The sequence below is a fragment of the Pogonomyrmex barbatus genome, unplaced genomic scaffold, assembly GCF_055798465.1.
Source record: "Pogonomyrmex barbatus isolate J1 unplaced genomic scaffold, ASM5579846v1 scaffold8, whole genome shotgun sequence".
NCBI classification, from domain to species: domain Eukaryota; kingdom Metazoa; phylum Arthropoda; class Insecta; order Hymenoptera; family Formicidae; genus Pogonomyrmex; species Pogonomyrmex barbatus.
This window is the reverse complement of record NW_028297182.1, coordinates 1,567,060-1,593,172: the sequence shown is the minus strand read 5'-3', so window position 1 is coordinate 1,593,172 and position 26,113 is coordinate 1,567,060. Positions and strand designations below refer to the sequence as shown.

General features: G+C 39.8%; 1 protein-coding gene across 2 annotated transcripts in view; it reads left to right on the top strand.

Annotated features, from left to right (window-relative positions):
• Window positions 1-44: 44 nt before the first annotated feature.
• The window catches only part of LOC105425515 (uncharacterized), a 141,800-nt gene continuing 115,731 nt past the window's right edge, over window positions 45-26,113 (top strand). The window contains exons 1-2 of one of the 2 annotated variants that reach the window (XM_089084216.1): window positions 45-1,663; window positions 2,010-2,975. In XM_089084216.1, coding sequence (XP_088940342.1) covers window positions 2,950-2,975 — 26 coding nt within the window. In that variant the 5' untranslated portion in view covers window positions 45-1,663; window positions 2,010-2,949. Of the gene's footprint in view, window positions 2,976-26,113 lie in introns of both variants that reach the window. The other variant, XM_089084217.1, reaches the window with a different exon arrangement.

Genomic DNA, 26,113 nt, shown 5'->3' with positions numbered 1-26,113 from the left:
CTACGAGCGTGAGCGCGACGAGCAACGGAGCGGAGGTGGTCGGTCGTCCAGTCGAGCCGCGACAGCCGAGCGGTGTATACGTTTCGTATTGTATCGCGCGCTTTGCGACAGTCGGCGTGTGGTGTGGAGGGGGAGAGGGAAAGAGAAAGAGAGATATTTGGCCAGGCACACGCGCGTGGACTCACACATGTGAGGACGCTCTCTCGGTGCTTTGAGAAACGAGAACGTGTCGAGACGAAGCAGCGGCGGACACGCGAGAGCGCCGGCTGAATCGCGTCCATCCGCACGTGGATGCTTTTCGGTGTAAATCAGGTGGCGGAGTCAGAACCCCCGGGGGGAGGGTGTCCTTTCGCGCGCGCGTATACCGTAGGTGCGTGCGTACTTGCGTGCATGCATGCATGCGTGCGTGCGTGCGTGCGTGCGTGCGTGCGAGCATACGTAGCACGTCCGAGCACGCAACGTCGTGGATTACACGTGAGAACGAACGGCGGTTACTCCAAAACACTCACCGCGCGAGACGCTGTTTGTTTACGAACCGCAGTGGTGGCGCCGCGTCCACCATCCACTCCTCCCTCGCGCCCGTGCTTTCTCTCCGCTCGGGAGGGAAGGCTACGATGCATTGTCCAGCTACGACGATCGCGGACGTAATTCTTAATTAAACGCCTCTCGCTCTGACGCTTCGCGCGGTGCTGCGCAAGAGCGAGACAGACAGAGAGAACGAGAGAGAGAGAGAGAGAGACAAAAGGGGAATCGTCGAGTCGAAAGTCACTCGAGTCGTAGGCACAACGAGTACTCCACGCCACCTGTCGCGGTTAATAATATCGCAAGGGGACGTCCCTCCATCGTTACGTTCCGTTTACGTTTCGAAACGCGCGGAAGGGACTCGCATTCGAAGTGGACGCTTGTTTTGTTTTTGTTTCGCGAAAATCAGGCGCCGCGCGCGCACGCGCCTACCGGGCCGCGTCGCGGCGCGCTGCGTTGCGGCCCCTGTCTAAGTAACAGTACTTCCCCGCGCTCAGTGGAATAAAGCCTCTTTCCGTGGAACGGGACCCACCGTGTTCTCCGCCGGCGTGCGCCGGCCCCCGCCACTCCTCTGCTCACCTCTTGCGGCGCGGCGCGCCGCGTCGAACCTGCACCGGGTCTCGCTCGCGCTCACAGCCCGGACGCTCGACGGTCCCGTGCTATCGTCCGCGAAGTAGTCTGGCCGGTCGCGGGCACGGGGGAGCCTCTCGTGAAACCAGTCTTCGCGTACGCGCGTACACGCCGGACTCCAACACGTACCACGGAACAGAAGAGGCCTGCGTGGAGGCTTGCCCCACGGCGCTAAACTGCCCCAGCGCCTCCACCACCTGCTTCGCGACGCACACAAGAATTTTCGGCGATCGGCGTGAAGAAAGAGGAAGAAGAAAACGAGCAGCACGACAATTTTCGAAAATCGATTCCCGACCGGTCGCGCGACAAATCGGCTGTAGGAAGCAGATCAGATCGCAACGGACACCGGCCGCGTTCGCATCCGCCGCCATATTTGGAACTTTTTTTTAAAACACCCGCGGAGATTACGAGGGAGGGCGACAGGTGTTCCCTTTACATTGATACCAACTGCGCCAGGCCTCTTTTCGAGGTGTTAGGAGTCCTCGGCTCCGATCGGATCTGGAAGGAACAGGTAAGGCGGTAACGCGGCTAGTCAACCACCGATCGGCCTGCACGAACTCGAACGTTCGCCGGGCGGATCGAAGGCGTGGGGCACCTCGACTTGTTTTATCGTCGAAGCGGATCGTAAAAGCGGGTTAGCGGCGATCCCGTCTCGTTCGCGGATGAGCGCGATGCTCGCGTCGGCGCACGACGCCCGCGTCTCGCCGACCGTCCGCACCCTCGCCATTGCCGTTGCCGCTGCCGCGCGCGCGCGCGCGCGCGCGTTACTCGAGTCGAGTAAACGCGGGTCGCGCGAGTGATGCGCGAGGACATGCGTGTGATCCCGTGGTCAGCGTCAGCGAATTCTCGGTCGATAGAATGAGCGAGGAAGCCGATGCGGCAAGATCAGTCTTCGCTCCGAAAAGGAAATCTGGATCCCTGAAAGGAATCCTGGAGGGAGGAGAGAAAGATATTTAAGTTACTCGATCAGGAAGATAATTCCAAGATAAATCCAAAAGAGGAATTTGGGAGATTAGAGTTGTCTGGAAGGACTAATAATAGGTGGAAGGAACTTAGGAAGGAACTTAGGAGTAACAGCGAGGACAAAGGGCGCGAATGGAGGAGCTCCGCGGAATCGGAGATTAACTCGGGGAGAAAGAGGGAACGGTAGAGGAAGACAGAGGAGGACGGGTTGCGAAGCCTTTCGCCGCTCGCGACCTAAGTTTCTCGGCCGTCCGCGAGTCCCACTGATCTAATTCGCGGCGCTCTTTTACACCTCGGCGATGTCTCGGTGAAGGCGTCTATCGTCGACCGCCTCCGTTTGAAAGGAGAAGGATGACACCGCATCGTCGATCGTCGTGAGCATTTCCGAAGGAATCGCCGGAACAATATCTTCCATTCTGTCGCAACTTCGTCGGAGTTGTTACTACTGAATACCGGAAACCTCGAGAAATCAAACGGCCGGAGGCGTGACCTTCCTCACGTTGGTGGCTTGGTTTTCGCGATCTTCGCCGTGTGAAATGCCGATGTGATCCAAGTGCGCGAGGATATATCTTCGCCGATATTCTTCTGCTTTCTTTCGCTAGTGATAACTCGTGTCTCCGAGACCTAACAGCCGCGAGCGAAGTGAATACGTTCACGCGCGAACCGACATACCGAATCACATCTCGCCGGTGTTTTAATTTCGCGGTCCGAGACGAATCGGCGGGACAGCAGCTGAGACCGGAGTGAAAAAGATCGAGAGAGAAGACCGATCGCGCCAAGAAAGGAAGAAAGAAGACAGCAGATTCCATTTGAAGCGGAAAACGGGAACCGAGAATGAAGACCACACAACGAGCTCTAAGGTGAGTCTTTCCACGCGAAAGTACTGGAAATAATGCAAAATCGTCTGTTCTCCGTACTGACCGCTTAACGATAACAGGAGGTATCGCGGCGTGTATTGTTCGTAACGAAGGCCCGTTGTTCTGCCGCCATAATGAGCCGCACGTGCCGTTGAAAATACGGGAGAACCGATTCCGGCCTCTCGCGAGGTGAACGCGCACCCGATATTTCATTTAACAAGCCGTTACGAACGATACCTTTTCCTTATTGCTCCGAGTCTCTCGAAAGTCTCCTTTAAATCGCGATTAAGGTGACCAGATTTCTAAACTGCAAGTTTTCAGGCCGAGCCGTTCCCGAGGAATCTCTCGATCGAGAGGAAAAGGAACGTAGCGAGAGAATCACGAGGTAGATTAAAATTATCGTTTACAGGTTCGATTTCGAGGAAAAAACAGATTTAAATTTCACCATTTTGTATAATACATAAAGAGGAAAGTATCTATCTATATTAATATTTAAATCTTCGGTAATAACTAAAGCGAGCGCATTTATTTTCTTAAGGGTTGACAGGAGTGATGGGCCAACTCCAATAAGATTATCTATTTCTTATCTGAATAATTATCTATATAGATACACGTTTGAGTTTAATATTTTATCTCGTAGAAGAATATTTTTTGCATATTTTGTAATTGGATTCTTAAAATATTATAATAAAAATAAAATTGTCTGCATTTTATTTTTCTTAGAAAAAATTGCTCTTTAGCATTAGGAGCGATTTTTTCTATAAAAAAAAAAAAAAAAATCTTATAGGCAATTTTTTTCTATAAATATTGCAATTCTTTCAGTATCTTAGCTGTAATATGAGAATTAATTAAAGAATTTCATTTACGACAGAAGTCTCCATAATCTCCCCTGTCAACCCCTTAACTAACCCTTAACTAACAATCACGAATAATACATCGTAGAGCTGTGACGCCTCTCTCGTGTTACGCTCTGTCAACTTAGGAATTCGCTTTTATCTATCAGACACGGCTTGATAAGTGGAAAAGATCTAAGTGGAAAAGGCAACGCTAATAATTAACAAATCCGAGACGATTTACCAAAGCTGCATGCCTGCCAATCTCACGTGCGTGCAATAGGGATAATAACGTACGGCGCGTCAGGAGGTTCATTTTGATAATTATTTTTTTTTTCGTTAAAGTAAACTAGCCACATCGTAATAATTGGCCGCCAATCAAAGTAATTGCGCGCCGCTATAACGCTCGCGAAACGACTCGACGCCTATGGGGCTTGTGCCTTATTTTTTGTTACCGTATGTAGGACTCGGGACGCTTCTCTCTTTCTCTCTCTTTCTCTCTCTCTCTCTCTCTCTCTCTCTCTCTCTCTCTTTCATTCTGTTATTGCGTAAGTTGATTTAAAGACATTTAAAACGACCGGTCGGTCATTTCGCGGCTACCTTCGGTAAGTTTTATATCCCGAACATTTATTTTGTCGTATATTTCACCGTCGATCATTTCGTTCATTCCTCTTTTATACAGCGACGATACTACCATAGAGAGATATAAACGTCGATCGTCCATAAAGTGAACGCATGATAAAGAACGATAAAGAATAGTTTAATATTTTGTTCCACGATAATAATCTCGTCTTCTTGCTTGCAAAAATGATTCCATCGCGAAAGACAGAGAAAAATAAGTATGACTAGAAGATGAAATATTTGATTTTGAGAAAAAAGAAAATATGTATCTCTTTATGATTATTATGACTTTACGAATTCTTAAGTATATTCTCATAAATATGTACTCTATGCATATTGAAATAGTGAGAATAATTATTTGTGAATAACTATTTTTTCTAATAGTTTATTTTCTAATAATTAAAAGCTATTTTTATTTGGATAAACGTTTATACATACAAGCACACAAATTTTTGAAAATTATATTTAATTATAATTATAAGAAATTAGGGAAACTAAGAAAAAAGACGTAGTAGTTAGATTAAGATTTTTATTTTTATTTCAAATGAACTTTTTTAGAATATCAGAAATATTTTAAACTTCATTGAAAACGAATTAAAAATCTATTGATATTTTAACAATAATATGATGAATGATACTTAAATAAATAGAAAGAGGCCGATCGTGTTACGAAAGAATTCCTTTAATGCGTCATGTTGTAATTACATACAAATTTGCAACATTCGATGATTTGTTATTGGTAAATAAACGAAGTGCTGTCATGAACAAACGAAATATCAAGGTTACTATTGAACGCCACGTCGGCGAAATTTAACGCGGATCAGTGGGATTCAAGTCGGCGTAAATTTGGTTGGTGAGTTCGTATTTCGTAATGCCGGAAATACCGAAAATCATCTGCCCTGTATACTCGTGAAAACGGAAACGCGATTGGCGTAACGTACATTTTTCATGCTTATCTAAACATCGATCAAATAATTCAATTAAAGTAGCGATAAAATACTCCCATATATCACGATCGAGTAATTATACTTTCGTTATACGTACCTACCGTATGTAACTTTTTCTTTTCCAAATGATGCAATTTGACCTCTCGGTGCAAATTCTCGGAATCTGTCTGTCGCCGATTTGATTCGGCTCACTCGATGAGATTCATCAGATGCGATCCGGCCGAAAGTAGCGATCGAGGATTGTCGGAGCGTGAAGCGCGAACACGATACAAACACCGCTGCTGAGTACCGGTGGTACCTGTATCCATGTATGTACATATATGTATGTATGTACGTATGTATGTATGTAAATGTCACGCTTCTCCGCTCCGCTATCGGCTTTGCATCGAAAATGTCAGGTGGCGGATGACGACTCGACTCCGCTCGCCTCGGCTCGGCTCGGCTCGATTGTCCTCGTTTGACTCGCGGTTGCAATACGCGGGACACCTGCGCGGCAAATTGAAATGCTAATTCGAAAGTGGCACCCCCGGCCCGCGCCCCCTCGGTCGAACGAATTCTGACTGTATTTTTCTGTAAATATCCGCCGGCGCGCGAGAAATGAGAGGCTTTCTCGAGCCGGCGCGCTTCGATATCGGCCGCGGTTTCGGTTTCGCGATCGATATCGCAAAAGCCCGCCTGGCCCGCATCGGTTACGAGTATCTCGCGGAAAATCTGTGTACGTACGAAACGAATCCGCCCGTTGTTATTCGCCCGTTGTTCGCAACGCTCGCGTAAAACGCACCGTTTCCCAGCTGATGTTCCGCGCTGATGTCGCGTTCGCGTTTTACACGAACGAATCCATCATTTGAAAAAGAACGTCGTTCGTGTAGGTCGAGTATTTTTTTTTTAGTATTTTTAGGTTTAGTATTTTTTTTTAACAGATTTGCGTTTCATTTTCTTCCATTCTTTTAATTGTTTCAGATAGCACTCCCATTTCCGTTTACATTCGTAAATTTTCCAAGCGTAGAAAATAATACAGATATTAGTGTATATCGCTGCGTCGAACAAAGAGTTATTTATTCGAGAGATTTTATTGGACGTATGCGTGGTGATATGATATTTGTACAGCTGATTGGAATACAAGATAATGCGTTAGTTATAATATTTTCATTTTGATTTATTGTATAAAAACATGCAACTTTATACATATCAGCTTTGAAATTTTTTACGCGTGATTTTAAATTATTATCATAATCGTTTTATTTAAGCAAGGGTGACATTGTATTTTTCTTTTTAAAAAACAATCTTCTTTGATGATTTTTCTTTCTTCGATTTGGTAAAGGTACATCGTGAAGCAAGCAGGAAAAAGAACAATGCGAACGATCAGCGAACAACCATCACGATCTTTCGCTTTAAATTGGAAAGCGATTTGTTAATGACCGATTCGAAGGCAAGATCGATTCATCAGCGAGAATTAGAAAGTAGAAAAAATGTTGGGTAAGAATGACAGACGTCGCAACGATCAATCAGCGGAGCTGAAGAAGCGTTCTCGAAAAAAAAAGCCGAATCTTCTTAATCGCGCCATGAAGAAGCGCCCGTCAGTTTCTATTTCCACTCGTGCACGGCGGAATCTCTTTTCACGGAACTTTCCATTGCAATTGTATTGTAGTTCATTCCCCCCCCCCCCCCCTCCCTCCTCCCCAAGGCAATAAAGTTAGCATCGGGAAACGCGACATCGCTTCCGTGCTCAGTGTTCTTTATGAAAAATGCTTATTGCGTTTCGAGGAAACACACTATTGACGTGTATTAATACAGTCCTGCTTTAATAATACATTTGTTAATTTAGTATTTACGCGTATATTACTCTCCTATTATTACTCGTAAAAATTTTTTGCGATATTTCTGAGCACGCATGAAATCTACCAAGCGATTCCTTTTGACATTAAAAAAGTTTGAAATTATGTTGCTTTACTCTTGATTATGATGGTTGATTTTTTTTCATGCAAACCAACACTCTTTGACATTATCATGCACATGCTAGTGAATACGTTAATGTTTTATTTTTCTTATAACAGGAGAAAATTCTACACTTTATGATCCATAAACATTTCCTCGAGCATTCCTGGAATAAGAGTCTCATTGTTTATTATGTAGTTGCAACTTTAATATAAAACAATAGTGCGGTGCATGAATTGAGCATACCAATTAATAATAACACGTTATGACAATTACTCTAGTAAATTAATTTATTTATCATAATAGTGTGATTTTACCATGTTACATTAATAAGCTGAAGTGAGTAAAAATTATATAACTAATACAACTAATTATTATCGAATTAATATTGATTTTGCTTACCATACAATTATCGGAAAACATGAGCTGTACGATAACACAATTTGAAGTTAATCAGTACATGTGCATACTAATATTAATTAACATTAAATTTAATATTTATCCAAGCCGTCTGTTTTTTAAATGCATTATGCTGCATAATTTTTCTTCTAAAAAAGATTACACAAACATATTATTTATATATTTTTAATTTTATATATATAAACATATATATTTATTATTTTTATGCAAAAATATTGCTTAAAGGTTAATTTTAAAAAATAATTACAATCTAAATTGTATATGAATTTAAATATTTAAAAAGAAAAAGATTTATATAAAATAAAGAATTAAATTAATTTTATATTGCAATCAAAATTTTTTAAAATAATCTCGACTTATATGTTAAAATTTAAATTAAAGTGCTAATCTAATATCTCGTTTGCATTATTTGCATAGGAATAAATTCACAGTTGTAAATGTATCTCTTTTTTTTTGCTGCATGATTTTTATTTTTAATATTTCGCATGAAATTACGTTAGTTCTCTCTCGATGCTTCCAACGAAGAGGAGACGGTAACGTCCAATTAAGCGGTCGTTCCTAATTATCGCGGGAATCGGCAGGCTGTCGTGGGATCGATTGCGAGATATAGCTGTGGCGGCAACTTTCTTTTCTCGTTTCGCGAAAATGAAGTCCCTTAGAAGTCGCGACGACAGCTCTTCTTTTCTTTGCGCTCACCTGTACATCGACGAGGGATATAATTAAGGCGTTTCAATTAAGATCAGTCGGCCATTGTGCCTCGACAGAGATCGAAAGATCTTCCATTCAATTTCAGGACCTGAGAAAACATTCTATAATTAATCACAGAAAGCTGATAGCTGGTTTGATTTTCAAGATTACACGAGAGATTAGGTCCCATTTTTCCTTTGTCGCGTTTCGACTTTTGAGTTTTCGCTACGTTATCGATACGTTTTAATAAGAAATCAGATAAAACGCGTATTCAGTGAAAATTGACTTGGATATCTTGCAGTACTTAATATCAATATTATCGATACGAACGTTTTATCTATTTGAATATGGCTGCATATTAATTCTGATATTAGGATTATTTCTAAATTTAATCTTCTTAGATATTCAACATTTAATAACTTTTGAATTAAAAATTTTAGAGTTTTAACGATATCTCTGTTGTTGTATTATTTCTCTCTTTTCTTCTTAATCTTCAGATATATTTATTTGATTAATTGAGCAGCAGATTTTATCGATAACTTTAATACGAGGGTTTATAAATGTATTTCTACATTGATGATATGAGATATAAATTTATTTTATTAAACGGGATAATGAAAGGAAATTGGAACAAAGCCTTCGCTAGCTATCACTTTAATAACTTTAAATTAAATTTAATAACTTTAATTCGTAATTTAATTGCTTCGAAACTGCAACTTACTATAGCCGTGAGAATTATCGACGGAATATATGTAATGGTGATATCACATTAGGTCAGGTCAATTAGTGGCGTGTACAATACAGAAATCCATGAAGCGAAACTTTGTTAAATTAGCTGATGGTAAATGGTATAAATTGAAGATATCTGTTTGAGTTTCTCTGTAAATGATCGCACAGATTGTGCGTTGTGATATATACTCAGATTAACAATAGTTATATAACTATACGAATGTCGTCATACAAATGGAATCGATCTACAGATATGCATGGTATATTGTGGAATATCCTGCCCTTCAATTTTGACGCATTTTGCATCAACTAATTGATTCTTTTTCTGACATATAATAATAGTAATTAAATCTCAGATTGTATTTTAGGAAAAATGAATTAAATTTAAATAAATAATACGATTATCTAATCATCAATTCGCAAAGAGCTCTTTAATTTATTTTTATTTAATTTTCTTTTTTTTAATTATTTTATATATTTAAGCACTTATAAGGAAAGGAAATATTTATCATAAAAAAATTGAACTTTTTTTAAATTAAAAAAAAGCGGAAAAGAGGAAGAGAGAGAGAGAGAGAGAGAGAGAGAGAGAGAGAGAGAGAGAGAGAGAGAGAGATATTTCCATTATGTATCAAAAACAAGTTTTGAATACTTTACACTTTACGAGATAATAAACAGATCCACATGAGACGATAAACTTTTTCACGACTATTAGATTATTGCTAGCAATTACATTGAAATGTAAAAAAATGTAATAAACAACCTATCGGAGCATTCTTATCTTGCTGTTATAGGCTCGTATCTTTTTATTATACGCGTAAAGAAACGTTATCTTACCGCGCAACGAGTGGTACCGACCGTACATAAATCAGTATAAAAAAAAAAGAAATGCCATTGTTTATCGAGTCGTATCGAAGCTCGGCGATATCAACGGGACGCAGGATAGGTGCGCGAAAACACGTGCGCGCGTGCGCGCGCGCGCGCGCGATAACATTGTTTTCACGGCGCCTTTAAAACCGCACGGCGGTTTTAACGTTTCGATCACGGGCGAATTAGTACCTGAGTCACGGATGATTCATCTGTATCGGGCCCGACCGGGTATCTGTTGGCAAAAGAATCACGTACGGCGAGTTTCGTGTTTGCACGAAATCTACGACGATACCACGGAACGTTTAACACGCGATCGCGTTGCTTTAACACGAGACAAGTCTCCCTCGTATCCGTTTATCTTCCTTGCGCACGGTGACGTGCCTCGCGCTAACGGTGACGAGAATTACATTACTACACAACAAATTCTGTCCGGGAAACGAGGTTCGAGCTTGAGGTTATGATGAAGTTCAGACGTTGCTGCAATCCTTTTTCATTTTCACTTTGAGCAGGCGCATATGTGACGCTTGCTCAAGTTGGGATGACACGAATTTCTTTCTCCTCTTTTCCCTCTTTGAGAACTTTTTTGAAAAAAAAACGTTATACGGTTAATGCTGATGGTTTAACGATCGTAAATAAATTCTACGTTTACTCTTACTGCACGAAATTTTTATGTATGTACTTTAAAAAATAAAATGATAAATTAATGGGAGTAAAACTTTTATATATTGTGGATTATCTCCTATGATATTTTTTTCTCTCAATAAAATTGTAGGGAAAAAAATTATAATATAAAATGTTGAAATTTTTGACACTTCAAATATGTTTATGAACATTGCATACACAATATTGTATACGCAATATTAGAATAATGTGAATGAATAATATAACGTTTATGCTGTTTTATAAAGTTCCTAATTGCAAACATTATATTTTTTATTATTATATTTATAATTATATATTTTATATGTAAATTTAAAATAAATTCAAATTTAAAACACTTAAAAAGCAATAATCTTGCATTTAAAGAATTATTTAATCGTGTGTTTAAATTTTTTAAGTAAAGTTCTCGATAAAAACTTTCAGACTTTTTTATTTTATATTTATAATTATTAATAGCCTTTAAACTATTAAGGTAGTCAGAGTACATCATGCCTGTGGAAATGAAGATTTCTTTATTTTTTCCCAAGGGCGCTGATGAATAACGAATACGATACGACGAGTTGTTATGTCGAGTAGAAAAATTGAGTGTAGCGATTGCACGCGGATAAAACAGTAGCGAAAAGTCGAGAAGAGCTTGAAACATTTAAAGAATTTCATTCATGAAATATTCTGAGAAAAGTTTTAAAAACACATGTATGCATGTACAACTATATTTGTACATAGCAGTTTTTTGTAATTTCACAATTTCTGACATTAAATGATAATTAACAGATAATCATGACTCAAATTAAACGTCATTAAATTGTTAAAGTGATATTAATTGAAAGATTAATTTTTAACAATTTAACCTACGTTTATCAACTTCCGTCTTATCAAATTCTCATTTTCATTTTAAATAAATTTGTATGTTTTTAAACTATACAAGCGTATTTAATAATTTAATAACAATTTACTTCTCTCTGGATATATTCGCGTTTGAATAACAAGAGATTGAAGCGTTAAAACATTTGAAAATAGAGTTTGTAGTTATTAATTTATTCGTTTTTGATAATGCATAGTTAAATATAATGTACCGAGAGCGGTTTCCCGCAGAGCGAACTCGCGCGTTATAAATACATCCGGGTACGAATATCGATCTTGTCGATCGTTCCACGCCACGATGCCATATAACAATCGATCACCCGCTAGTTCCGGATCGCCTTGTACGCTCCATAATTCTGTGCGTGCAACGATACATATATATATATATATATATATATATATGAATAGGTGATATCCGTTTATCTCATGGTTGGAATAAAAAAAAAAAATGTAGAATACATAATTATACGTGCAGCGAGAAAACGCGATGTGATTTAATTTTTTATATTAAAGATTTCTCCAATTAAAGTTATAAGTTACCAGTCATGAATACGCACAATGTAATAAGGAAAAGATAATTCTAGATTAATTGGAAATATGTATTAGGAATTACTTTTCTTGCGGAATCTTGTTTCGATGATAATAAAAGCGTCGCCTAAAAAGGAAGGTCCGCTTTTATGGGTCAAATCCTATGATCCTTATGATACTTCTCTGAGCGAAATATGAGACGTGACTCATAACGATGTGGGCAAACGGGCTATCTTGTTAAGCGTTTAAAGGGATTTAAAAGGTGCTATACATATAAATGGGAATACGGCGATATGCACGCGCGGACCTATCGGGTGATTCGATTGCCGAATCAGCCTTGACACACTCGTAGAGCCGCGTGACAGCGAAACGTTACGTGGTTAACCGATGTTGTGATTATTCGCGGACGATGGTGAAATGATTTAACGCTCTTAACGAGTTTGAAAATTTTAATTTTATATTTGACAGCAAACGAGCATTCTCCGAAAATTGAAGAATCGATAGAATCCTGAACAACAGTCTTGCTTCAGTCTTTCGATAATTTGAAATATGGAATTATTTTATAAACATTTATATACCGTAACAAAATTAAAAAGTAAAAAATATGGAAAGTTTTGTCTGATTATGAAATGCAGAACTTTTCTGAATATATGAAACAGAGTATTTTTAAAATTAATGAACTCTGTGATTTAATTCTATACAAAATGAGCTTTGAAACAGGAGAGTATTCTACCGTTTTATTATACTAATAAAATTACCTTTTAAAAAAAGGTAAAAAAATAACGCCAAGTTCACGCGCCCCTTTCCTTATTTATGTAAAAGAAAGAATTTCATACAAACATTTCCATCTACAAAAGTCTTTTTAATAATAAATTTCATATTGGTACAAAAGATGTGATATGAAGAATTGGCGCCAACTTCTAATTTAATAAAATAAAAAGAACTTTACATTGAAAAGAACTTTCCTTTTTTTTTGTAGTTCATTTTTATTTGAAAAGTCGTTTCATTATTTCTATAAAAAACATGATATAAAAAATTGGCAAACTTTTAATTAGATAAAGTAAAAAAGAAACTTTGCAAAGGTGAAAAAAGATGTTATCAATCCAAAATTAATGTCAATTTGTAGTTGCCAAACAAATTTTATTGAATTATTGTACTTGTGTGTTTATATAAAAATACAATATAAAAGAAAATCTGATGTGTAAGAAAAAAAAGACGACGTACAAAAACTTGGCGCGCCCGGGTCGCATTAAAACTACTTTTAATAATAACACTGAATTATGTGGCAGACAAATAGAAAACAGTTTGAATTAAAATATTTCCAGTTATATATTTCACTTGCCCTTTATTTTTCGTCACAAAATTCCAAAATTTATTAAGAACGATAAAATGTTACATATTCCTCCAAGGGTCGGCAATTTCTCTTTCCATTTCTATTTTTGAAGTTATTTAAAAAAAAAAATAGCATGTATACATTCCATTACGCTATGCTAATACTCCCGTCGCTCGGAATCCAATTCAGCGATTCTCTAACGACGTACTACGACTTTGATCGTTCGAATGCGTGACGTTGCGATCCGCGCAACACCTTATATCGCGCTACATTGTCGCTTCGGGCTTACGATAGACGGGATACGATGTATATGCAATTATGAAGTAACTCTACGCCGAATTGCCGAGCTGAAGAAACAGGTCGCGACCATCCTCGAGAGACGCGCGCGACAACGGGTGTAGGTAAGGTACTCGGAATTATGTACGGCAACACGATCCAAAAATAACCACAATGTTTCAAATTTCAATTTCTTGACTAGTAGAATGTATATGTGCGTACGTGCGTCTGCGTCGATCGAATGCTGCGATGCAGCCGAGAGTATCCCTATCGCGAGGGGGTTCGCGATATCCCCCCATTTTCCGAAGAGAGAAGTTTAATACTAATTCTGCTTTTCCTCGCGAGTTTAACGAAATAGACTCTACATATTTATAACATGTAAAAACCGTAGTCCTTTCCCTCTGGAATAAAAGCTCGCGAGACGCGCGCGCGTGCATCTAAAAATAGCCCGTGCGTCGCACAGCCCGGATATCCCGCTTTATCCCGCGAGAAGAGGCCAGGGTGCAGGGTGCAGGGTGCAGGGTTGCATAGGAATCGTGTATACGTGTGCCTCGCCGACACTCCGCCGGGAGTGGACGATGCGCTCGCTCGCGTCGAATATCGAGCGGAATTTTTAATCGCTTCGCACGAGTCGCACGAGCGGATTTTTTAGCGGAGAGGTAGCGCCGCTACCCGGAATGCGGAGAGATCCGCCGGAGTTTTACGCCTTCCGCTGGGCGAGGAGGAGACGCGAGAGGCTTCCCACAATCTGCACTATCGGGGTGTCTATCCGGCACGTGCGAAAAAGTTGAGACGATGGGAGCGCGCACACTCTCGCTTTATTCCGAACGAGAATCGCGTACGTGCCGGAAACTACCGTATATATCCGCAGTCACGACTCCGGCGACGATCCACGAATCGATACGAACACCCGTAACATTATACGGGATGTGCATGTGAGAAAGAGGGGGAGGGGAAGGGGGAGGGAGAGGGGTGGAAATCACTGCCCGTAGAACTTTATATCTGAAATAATTTTCAGTTGACATACTCTCCGGTTGATATACTCGAGTACATTTGAACTTTTTCATATCATTCCAAGTTGTTCTGTCAACGAATGTTTTACATATTTATATATTTCATATATTTTATATATTATTTTAGATCGTTCACTTTAATGCTCACTTTAATCTTTGAGATACTTTATTTCCATCAGAAGAATTTTATTGCGTCGTAACGATTTGTTTTGCTTTTAATATAATGCATTTTGTATAATTAAATCATATTTCTTAATTTATTTAAAAAGAAAGTGATTATGTGCGTGACGTGTAATTTTGAATTATTATTTCCCGAGCTAATATAACTTTAGAAGAAATTTTATTTTTCAAATTTTGTTATTGAATATTATTTAGTTAAAAAATATTGAATATTTGTGAAATAGAGATAAAATCGCATCTCAATTTATTTATATAATATCACATAATGTCGAAAGAGATAATGCTAAGATATTAAATTAGAGATAAGAAATAATGTCAAAGTATATTAAATCAAACATTACATTAAAATTATATAAGATTAGAGAAGATTGTAAGGATAAATATTTTATTATACGATATATAACGATAAAATTATTTATCTGTAATTATTTCTTGTTATTGCGATCTTATTTACATCCGGTTGTAGATAGTAGGCTTTATTGTAAGATATCCTTATTTTCAGATGATTCCAACGTTAAATTTACATCAAAGAAATGTATCCTCATGCTTTGCATTTTATTGTTAATTATGCTACTGCTTGCCTGTAGCGCTGACTGCTTTTGAATGTGCTACCTACGGTCTTCCTCCGCTTATTCCATGCATTAATGATAAACATGAAGAGAGACATGTAAAGCTAACATTCCATAATTAACCAACGTTTTACCTTTCCCATTCAGCAACCAAAATGCGTAACTATCATTACCGTATATGGCTTGGATAATTCGGAACTTGGACAGATGGGTGATTTTTCAGAGTTTAAAATTCAAATTCCACTTCCATAAAAGCGACTTCTATTAGTCGAATAAAATACGACGTTCGGAAATGGGATTAGCTTTTACATGGAAGATTTTTCTGCAGTGCACCGTAATCTAAGTGCTCGCGGTGCATCGGGCATCTCACGCACATTTCTTTCGTGCGATTCGTCGCACGCAACGCACAATGCAACGCGATCGCGTGTCGATTCGCGTGCCGATTTTATTTCCGCGTAAACAAAAGATATTGCGGTGCATTTTGCGCGGCGTGCGCGATTCGTCTCTCGCCGATCCCGTCGAAGCATATCCTTATTTCCCGTGAGAGAGACCGGGGCGGGAGGGGGGGGGGGGGGGAGATCGGGACGAAACAAAACGAAACCCCCGTTGGGTTTCTCATCGTGAGGTTTCAACGCGTATGTGCGAGTTACGAAGCAGAAACCCGAAACCGCCGATCGATCCGCCGCTCGTCTCGATGCCTTGTTTAGAGTTTCCAGCGCGGTAGTAATTACTGACGAGATCGCGAGACCGGGCGAGAAGCGGCTTCCTCCACGAGCCCGCATCGGACTCTCGTTCGAAGCTGGTCAGGGCCGTGCATTGGCCGGAACCGTCTTGAGACGACGGTTCGAACACTTTGCAAGTAAAATCTAGCATTTTAATAAAACAAATAAAATTACCTACGTAAAAAAAGTTCCATAACTTTGAGCCTATTAAGAAAATATTAAGATATTAAGATCAAATTTTTCTGAAGAAAAAAATTTGATTAATTTTAATCCGATTTAATCCAATTTAATCTAATCTTCCAATATCATTTCATAAACTAATTCTAATTTTAAGAAAATTTTAGATCCAATTTTTCTGAACAAATTGGATTAATAATTTTAATCCGGTTTAATTCGATTTAATTTAATTTTTGCAATTTTACGTATGTTGAATAAATAAAACGAAGAATATGGAAAATTATTTAATGACGAATCTACAAAGAGGAAGGGCAATCCACTCGAATTTCGACCTATTTCGCCTATATGGTTAAGGTATCCCTGGCATCGGCCAGGCAGGGGGACTTGGGGCAAGTCAGCAAACGGGGTTTCGGCGAGATCAATCGCCGCGAAAGGTTTTTCGCTTCTCGCGATTTTTTTTTTTTTCAGTTTTGCTCGTCTCTTCTCTGCCTTATTCCGATCTATCTGGAACTTTATATGCGATATTCGCAGGCTGCGTCAAAGCCACACGCGAGCAAAACGACTTGTTGTTGCTCGTTTCATTTTGATACTTTCTGTTCCGACAATAACGAGTCAATTAAGGATCCTCGAAACCTATATCAAATATCTCGGGATACAACGTCAAAATTGAGGAAGGTGCAAGAAATGAATAACTCTTCCTTTTCACTTAAAGTCTATTCACCTCGAAAAAAATTAATGAACTCTACACATTCACAAAACTTCCCACAAAAATTACGGCAAAATAAAAATGATACGCCATTCACCTCGTTGAAATCGTGAAAATAGTTGGAATGACCCAAGCTTCCCAAAAAAATTTCTGGTCTACCATTAGCTTTTGAACAACGTTATATTAAATGTATTTTTTTTCACTTTAATTATTAACTTTGAATCGAATTTTTTTCCTGTTTTGCAATATATATGATTTTTTTTTTTGTAGAACAGAATGAAAAGAAAACAATCTTTTTTGTATTGCACAATTTCAATCAGACTCATAACAAGTTTGATACAAATTTATGTAAAAATGACTCTTGCTTTTCAGCGAAATTCATAGTTTCAAGTCATAGAAATTAATTGTACATTTATTGGATTTCTGAAAATTTAAACTAAACATTATTTAAAGTATTTTACAATCAAGATAAATTGTTTCAATTAAAAGAGATTACTCATAGTAATGTTCTTTACTTACTAGCAGTGGTTTTTAAACATTTGCAAATTTTTAAGCTTTTGCAAATATAAACGAAGCATTTTATTGTCACATTCCGTATTACATGATGTAGCAAAAAATGAGGTATTGTCAAGTGTTTCGGTTGGAAGAAAATGTATATTGCAATTATTGCGTCGGGCATCGCTATGTTTCGTGATGAAAATCTCCGCTGTGGACAAAGATTGAGAATCGATGATCTAGCGGTATCGTTAAATATTAAACGTAAGGGAAGTTCAGTGACCTTGCAACAAAGTTGTTAATCGCAGCCATGAATTTCTCTCTCTCTAAAAGTTAACGACGCCGCTACGTCGAGAGTTAATTGGAAGTCGAAAAGCCTCACGTGGTGTCAAACACACGCAATCTCGCGCGAGAGTTAAACAACAAAATCGGACCGGGATACTCTTCGCACGCGACGAATTCGCGCAACGAAGAAGGCAACGAAGATTCGCGAAAGGACCTACGAAGTTTTCTTTCCGTCTTTCACACGCTCCCGGCTCCCACCGTTCGTTTCTTCTTTTCGTGTCTTTGCCTTCCGTGTCTCTCCCGCGAGCAATAACGAAAACAACGCGCGTGATCGACGTCCCATCGGCCGAGGTAGGCAGGACGGGGAAGGAAGAAAAGGACGAAGGAGTAGAAAACCGACCCCCCTGAAGGCACGTGTTACTCCTTCGTACCCGGATGCTCTTTTCTCTTCCCTCCTTCGTCTTCCCTATTCCTATTCGCCACCCCGTCGTTTCACAGAGAAGAGTTTTGCGAAAATCATCTACAATTTAAATACATAAATGCCCTACACGCGCATTCACGCAGCGCGCACACACACACACACACACACACACACACACACACACACACACACACACACACACACACACACACACACATGCGCGCGCGCGCGCGCGCGCGCGCGGGCCTCTTCGTATCTTCTCTTCCTCTTCCTCTTCTGCTGCTTTCTGCCTCGTTTATGCGCACGTAAAATTCAATGTAAATTTATTCATGCGTCGTCTATTAGACCGGTGCAAGGTTCCCCCCGCGTGATTTCCACCAGAAAGAGCGCGCAGAAATATCTCTTTTGATATTATTAGAAAATTCTGCTTCCGCAGCGCTTTTGTTAGGTACGACATGAGCCGCTTACTCGCCTGCGATAAGTTAATTCTTATCGATAAGTTGAATACCTGGATATATCGTGGACTAAGAAATAAAGATGACAAAAAGTCATCATTTAAGTATCATATCAGAGTCATTCATTTCCTCAAAATACTAGCAATTTTGCATTTATTTTTTGTATACCGATTAGCCTCATTTTATTGTTTTTTTTTTGTGTAATTATTATGATGAGGAAATGAAAATGGAATAAAAATGAGACGTATTGAAATTGTGTTATCGGTATCGCAATATGTAGCAAAAAAGAACAACTTCTATACTCACATATATGAAGTCATATATATATATCAAACGTATCAAAGATAATGACTTTCTCAGTTCATGTTGTCGATCGATCACCTCATTTCTAGAGAAATAACACTCTGTCCAGTAGAAATTGTTCTAATAGAAATAATAAGTCGGCTGGTTGAGTGTGAATTGTTTGATGAATAAATAATTTATAATCTGATATATATATATATATATATATATATATATATATATATATATATATCATGATATATATATATATTGAAATTTTCTGATTAATCGCTTGATTGAGCTTTCAACTTAGGGCAAATACATACAGCAAAAATAAATGTATAATATATTACAAGTAAACGTTTATAAATCACTCTTTATTTATTCACGCGAAAAATGCAATGCGAATAATTTACGTTTATTAATTATTAATTATTCTGGGATATTATACGGGTATCCGCGAGAGGATATATCTGATATAACTGTAACTGTGTTATTACAACTCCGATAATCTCCGTTAATCTTTCCGAGAAATAAATTTCATTATTGAGATATTTCGCTCTCTCGAATAAAGTATTTAAAAGCGAGCCTGTAATTCTCGGCGATTTTACGGGATTTCACGCGATTTTACGCGATATATTTACGGCCGCCTGCCGCTGTCGCTTTTGCACGCCATTTCTATTATCGCCGAAGAAATCTCGCACAACCCGGAGTCCGCGCATTAAAATTCGCCACGCATTAAAGACGTCACGTCGCGAAATACTTTTCTCATTAACCGCGTACGAAAACTTGTCTTCCGTATAGCCTGCCCGGACGGATCGTATAGTTTCGAGAAAACAACAGGAGCAATAGGATCCTGTTGTTGCCGGTCGTCGGAGTCGAAGGTCGATCTTAATGAGGACCCGTGGCTGTAGTGCACGTAAAAGTGATATACAGCCAGAAGGAATTGCTTTTAATTGCTCCTCGGCGGCGGTTGCCGCGCCGTCTTCTTCCGTCCACTTCGCCGGACTTTATTTTCGATCCTCTCCTCCGCTCCGTCCGCTTCGCGCCAATTAAATTCTCATCGAAATTCATGTCCGAGGGGGGAGGGGAGGGGGGGAGGGGAAAGAAAGACGCTTTTCCGCATTTGTACATATACATGATGTCCTTGCGATTATACGTCTCATAATAAATTTCGAAGTCGACTTTTCCGTAGCTCGGATTTTTACCCACAATAATAATAATAATAATAATAATAATAATAATAATAATATCGAATAGGCCCTTTTATATCCTTTATGTACGTCCGAGCGTTTAATTTCTTTCAACATTAAATATTTCTATCGTTATGCCTGCGATAATAATGATTTTGCTAAGATAAACTCGAGCCTAAATTAATTCCGCAAATGAACAATTTCGTTATCCGTTAATGTGACTATTAATAGCCGAGTGCACATCGCCTAATTAGACTTAATGAAGACTAAGTTAATAAAGACTACATTCCCCGTATCCGAATATTTTATCCACATCCACATCCACATATCGATTTCCGTCGCGTGAATATTTCAGCAGCGACAGCGTGTATACCTTTTTCCATCGACGAATAAATCAAAGTTGCAGTAGCCATTCATTATTACTCGCAGAGGAATTCATTGTCTTCTGGTTCTTTCTTCTTTTTTTTTTTTTTTTTTTTTTTTGTATATAACTCTTATCTCTTATACTCCGCATTTATATTTAAATTTACTCGGGGAACGTTAAATTTATCAACGTGACATTTCTCCGCGTATTCGTTTATTAAGATGAACTTTACAAAATGCACAGACTTCGTACTTACACATTCCGCCGTACTATTCTACAAGGTCGTGGAGGAATGTTATTGGCAGAAGAGAGTCAGATAATAATTTCTGTGACATGTGTATTATTCAAAACTATCCCTCCGCCTCTACAACAAACACATCGTGTTTAACTAAATACACTTTGACGTATCGCCCCCCGACATACAAGGGAATGGAGATGCATTCATCGTGTGATCTTCCGCTTCCCTCCAGTCGCAACAAAGTTCTCTCTGCGTGATTCGGATTTTTTTACGTTTTTTTACGTTTCCTCGCCCCTCGCCCCTCGCCCCTCGCCCCTTTCCCGGCTCGAATCGACGGGACACGAGCGTGTCAATCGATTATCGCACTCGCAACGGTGACTATGCAAGTGTCGTGATTGATCAAAGCTATGCAGGATGCATCGGTCGAAGTAAGAAGTTTGCAACAAGCGGCGCCGTTGCGCGTAACATTTTTTTTTTATATTATCGCGTTCAATTGCCTGTCAGACTTCTTTCTACCGGCATCGTTCCTCGGGATTCGTTAAAAATGGAAGTCTACATACGCGCGCCTCAATAATAATAACTGTACTGCTACAGAGGGTTGTAATTTTGCGCGATGTTTTTACTCGCTACTTTTCAACAATGTTTTATAGAGCATTGTGTGACAATGTCACGCCTCACCTCGCATTAACGATGGAGAATTTGCGTAACGGTGTGCCCGCATTTCTGGATCCCCGCGCGCGAATAGAATTGTGTTAAAATTAGATATAAAAAAAAATGAAACGCGTAGGAACCTTCGGATCTTTTTATGCGATTTTACAATCACGAATATCACGAATTTTCGCGTTTTTGCAACAGCTACTTGCAAAAAATTTATATTAAGTTATTTAAAACTTTCAGTCATTGATTACATTATCATACGCGAATTGGAAAGAATATCTCTATCTATTAGAAATCGCTATTGAAATAGCCATTTCGTATCGAGCTTCGTCGCATTTGGCAGGACTTTATAGCGAAAGTAGAAATTTGTGCGAAAGAGAAAGAGAACTCGCCCGGTTCTGGAAAACTTCCATTTGCCCTAGGGATAGGAAACTCCGACAAGCACATAATGATGATCCTCCCTGAAAAGCACGGCGATGAGCTGCGACAGACAAAAGAGGAAAAGAGATTGACAAAAAAGATATGGAGGAGAGATTCGTGGTTATTGGAAATGCGGGGGCGAGCGGAAAATTTCAACGACCTAGAAAATGCATCTGAAAAATGGCGATACGGAAAGGAATGATGAAACGTTTACTATTTTCGACATTTATTATTTATCAATATATATATTTTTTTTCTAATATTTGAATGCAAATATATATATGTATATTTACACTACGAACATGAACATATATAAAGTTGGATTGTCTCTTCTTACCATTGTATTTTTATTCGGTGTCGAATCGAATTTTTAATTAATTTATTAATTAATAACTCATTAAATAATCGCAATTCACAAATTTAAAAATTCATAAATGATAGAAGACTTGTCGATTTAATAGCCCTCGACTTATCTACCCACAAAAGATAATACAGTTGTGATCGAACACCTTTTATATATAAGGTATTCGATGTATATATAAAAAATAAATATATATAAATGTGTGTGTGTGTGTGTGTGTGTGTGTGTGTGTGTGTGTGTGTGTGTGTGTGTGTGTGTGTGTGTGTGTGTGTGTGTGTGAGAGATCTAAAAAGGAACTGTCGAAATTTATCCTTGATATTTGGATGATCCCGTAGTTTAAGAGGCGGAATGCTGATAAATGTGGAAATCGAAGAAACTAGAAGAAGAGGGTTCGATACCCAAGAGACGAGTGCGAAGAAAGTTTGGAGTGGCAGCGGTGAGGTTATGCATTAAAGATGTCTTTTCTGCTGGAAGAGAGAAGAAGATGGGCAAGTTGGCGCGCGACATTCACGAGGGAAAAGTCATTTCTTAAAGCCGTCGGCGTGCATTTACGGTGATCGCGTGGATGGAATCCGGGAGCCGCTGGCCGGTAGATAATTGACATTCTTATAAACAATTATTGCAGCGACAAAGATAATTTGCGATCTTGGACAGAAGATTACGTTGACGCTAAGTGTGCTTTAAGTACACTTTTTTATAATTGGCGACGTTCCACGCGACCCTTCTCCGACTACCTCGAGCGTATCTCCTTCCTTCCTTTTTTTTTTTTTTTCTGTATCGACCGCGGCAAACTACTAACGAACATATCGTGGAGGAAGTGAGATGTTTAAGTAGATGGAAGAGATATATAAGAGAGAGAGAGAGAGAGAGAGAGAGAGAGAGAGAGAGAGAGAGAGAGAGAGGAGAGATGAGAGAGATATGAGAGAGAGAAAGAGATGCAGTGAAAAGACTAAAGGAAACTACGGGACAAAAAGGACTCTGTCAAACGACGAAAAGAAGAAAAGGAGGTGGACAACAACGAAGCGAGGATCGCAGCTAGTAAGTTACAGCAATGGTGAACCAGCATCGGTGAGTTATATCAGAATGACGAGACGCAAGAGGGAAGAAAGACAGGATATACGTTCGAGAGAGAGGGAAAGAGAGGGAAAGGATCGTGAGGGGGAGGGGGAGGGGGGGGGGAAGAATGGATGCACATCGAAGAAGAAACCGGACTCCGCGAGTACACGAGGTCGATGAAGAAGGGGCAGTACTGACTGCCGGAGAAGAACAGGCGGGAAATGACGTGGGGAGGGGAGAGGAGGGGGGGAGGGGAGTCCCGATTGGCAGGTCAAAGTGATGCCGTGGTGGCCGCGAACGCGGGTCGGCGGAATACGAGAGGAGCACGAAGGGAGAGGAATCCTCGTAACGATCCTGAGACGATAGACGTGGAAGGCAAAGACGAGAGTAACGCCGTCCCACGGAATATCTTTATTGACAGGCATGAACGTAAAACACGCGTAGCGTGTTCTATTAACTTCGCCCGCGAGTGTTCGCCTTATGGATGCCGTGCTCGGGTAAAAAAATAATTTTTTTCGCATGCAGCGACTCGATCTCACGGGGAGATGCAGATGTACATTCAAAGAGATGGGCTCTTCTTTGCCAGAACGAAATTAGTTCTTTCAACCTCTTTTCAATCGCTTCGCAGTGCGCCTCGCGGTGCTTCGAAACTTATGCCAATTTTTTTATATCGAACATTAAAAAGTTTCAATAAATAATAACGTTTCCAGGAATTTTTTTCGAAAGTAAAATGATGTCTCTACATTTTCGTCAAGTTAAATGATAAAACCGAAAGACGAAACTTCCACAAGACACTCAGCGTACTTGTTAATTGGATTTAGAACGACTCTGGCTTTCAGACGTAGACACGAATTATAATTTATCAGGATTAAGTTTGTAATCCCAAGAAAGACAAGTTAAATATCAAGTTATGTTTTGTTCTCGTTTATTAACTTTTCACGAGAAAGCTGAGAAGGCAAACTTGGCAGTCTTGGTAAGAAGACGGTACGTAATTAATTCATCTTTTAATTAGAAAAATATTAGTTATTTATTCATTTTCGAATATCTCTTTAAGTACTTTGGCGTGACACAACTGCGGTGTAAAATACACGAAGAGGAAAAAACGTTTTTTTTTATTCAGAAAACCTTATAGTTTCTTTACTTTTCTTTCAGAGTATAAACGTTAGTCAGAAAATGCTTTTTATTACATAATACTAGGCTTGTAATAAGACAATGAATTCTTACGTTAAATCCCGTAGTGTATAATTATAATCATTAAGAGAGACGTCCGTGCGAGTTATCTCTTCAACACAGCACAGCTGTCCAATTGTTTCGGTCGTTAATGAGGGAATGAAAAATTTTCACTTTATTAGAGAACATCGGAGAGCGAGAATGCAATTAATCAGCATTCCGTATCTAAAAGTCAATTAGCATTTTTTGCGATAGATGTGTTTCCTAGTATACAGAATTTTCTATAAAAATGCAAGGTAAATAAAAATTTTAAGTGGTACGAATGAGGTACGTGTAAATGACGTATCTCACCAAAGTGGCGGAGGAGCGTGCTAAAAGAAAAATATGCCATTACATTTTGTCTGGCTGCGGCTCGAAATATCTTTCACGTTGGAATCCTTTGTGTTTGCCATTGCGTCGGAAGTAATGGAAGTCCTCTCGCTTAAATGAGATTTATCTTTGACGTGCCGCCTTCGCGTTTATTAGGTAGATACTCCTCTTCCTCGAAAGGACATCTCGACATTTTTCAAACGGTGAAAACAGATGCTACTTGCACCTCCCGGAGCAGAGAGCTCGAGTTTCGAGAACTTTTCCTGCCAAATAAACTCTGACGTGTGTTTGATTCTTAGAATTCCCCGCGCGCAAAAGACAAGCGTATTAAAGAGAAGAAAATAAAAAGGCGACAATGGTATATTCTAGTCTCTCGACTAACCGAACTGTGTGTATACGTATCTTAAAGCGCATTTACACATAATACTTGTCTGAGTCATCCTGGCACCCTCTGTCTGTCCTGAAATAAGCTACCTGCACTTGCAAAGTCGGCAAACGCATTTTCGATACCTGCGCCGAGAGATTTTCAAAGGACACGTCGCGAAATTAAAATATTTCGCTATGGCACGTCGCATAATCTTCATGAATTTTTACGAGTGTTCACTCATTTAATTTTTAAATGAGCTTCCTATTTGCTCGCGCGAGTAACCGCCTTATTTACCAGCGTAAAAATTACAAGAGTTACAGCTCTACGGAAACACGACACATCCGATGTGCGTAGGAAGGAGCACCGAAGAGGGTCACGAGGGAACGGTCGTGCGATCAGCGCGTTAAAATAATGGCGTTCGATAGAGCGAGTCGGCAGCGAGGTCGAGTTATACGAAGCGTGAAAAGAGGCTCCGCCGGACAAAGGAAGGGGGAGAAAAAGGAGAAATTTAAGGAAGGAAACGTACGCGCGAAAGCGACAAGAGTCGCGCGAAGTGCGGAAAGGGCCCCCTTCCCCCTCCCCCTCCTCCTCCCCTGCCCTCCCTCTTCCCTCTACCCTCCTCCCTCGCGCGACTTCTCGGGAACTCATTTGTGAGAATCGTAAAGCGATCGCTGCCTTCTTAGCCCCGGCCGGCGGCTAAAGTCAAACAAGAAGTTGCATAAAACCGCCGCCGGGTCTCCGGCATAAAAAGCGTCATGTACGCGAGCACTTACCTGCGCGTTGGAGAACAGAGAGAGAGAGAGGGGGAGGGGGAGGAAGGAGGGAGATCGAGAAGGAAAGGTCGAGAGCAGAGGCAGGCGTTAAGAAAAGAAAGATGCGTTTTTAACATACGGCCCTTTGTGTTGGCGCGGCTGTTGCGCAACGATTTCCGAACGAGGCGGAGA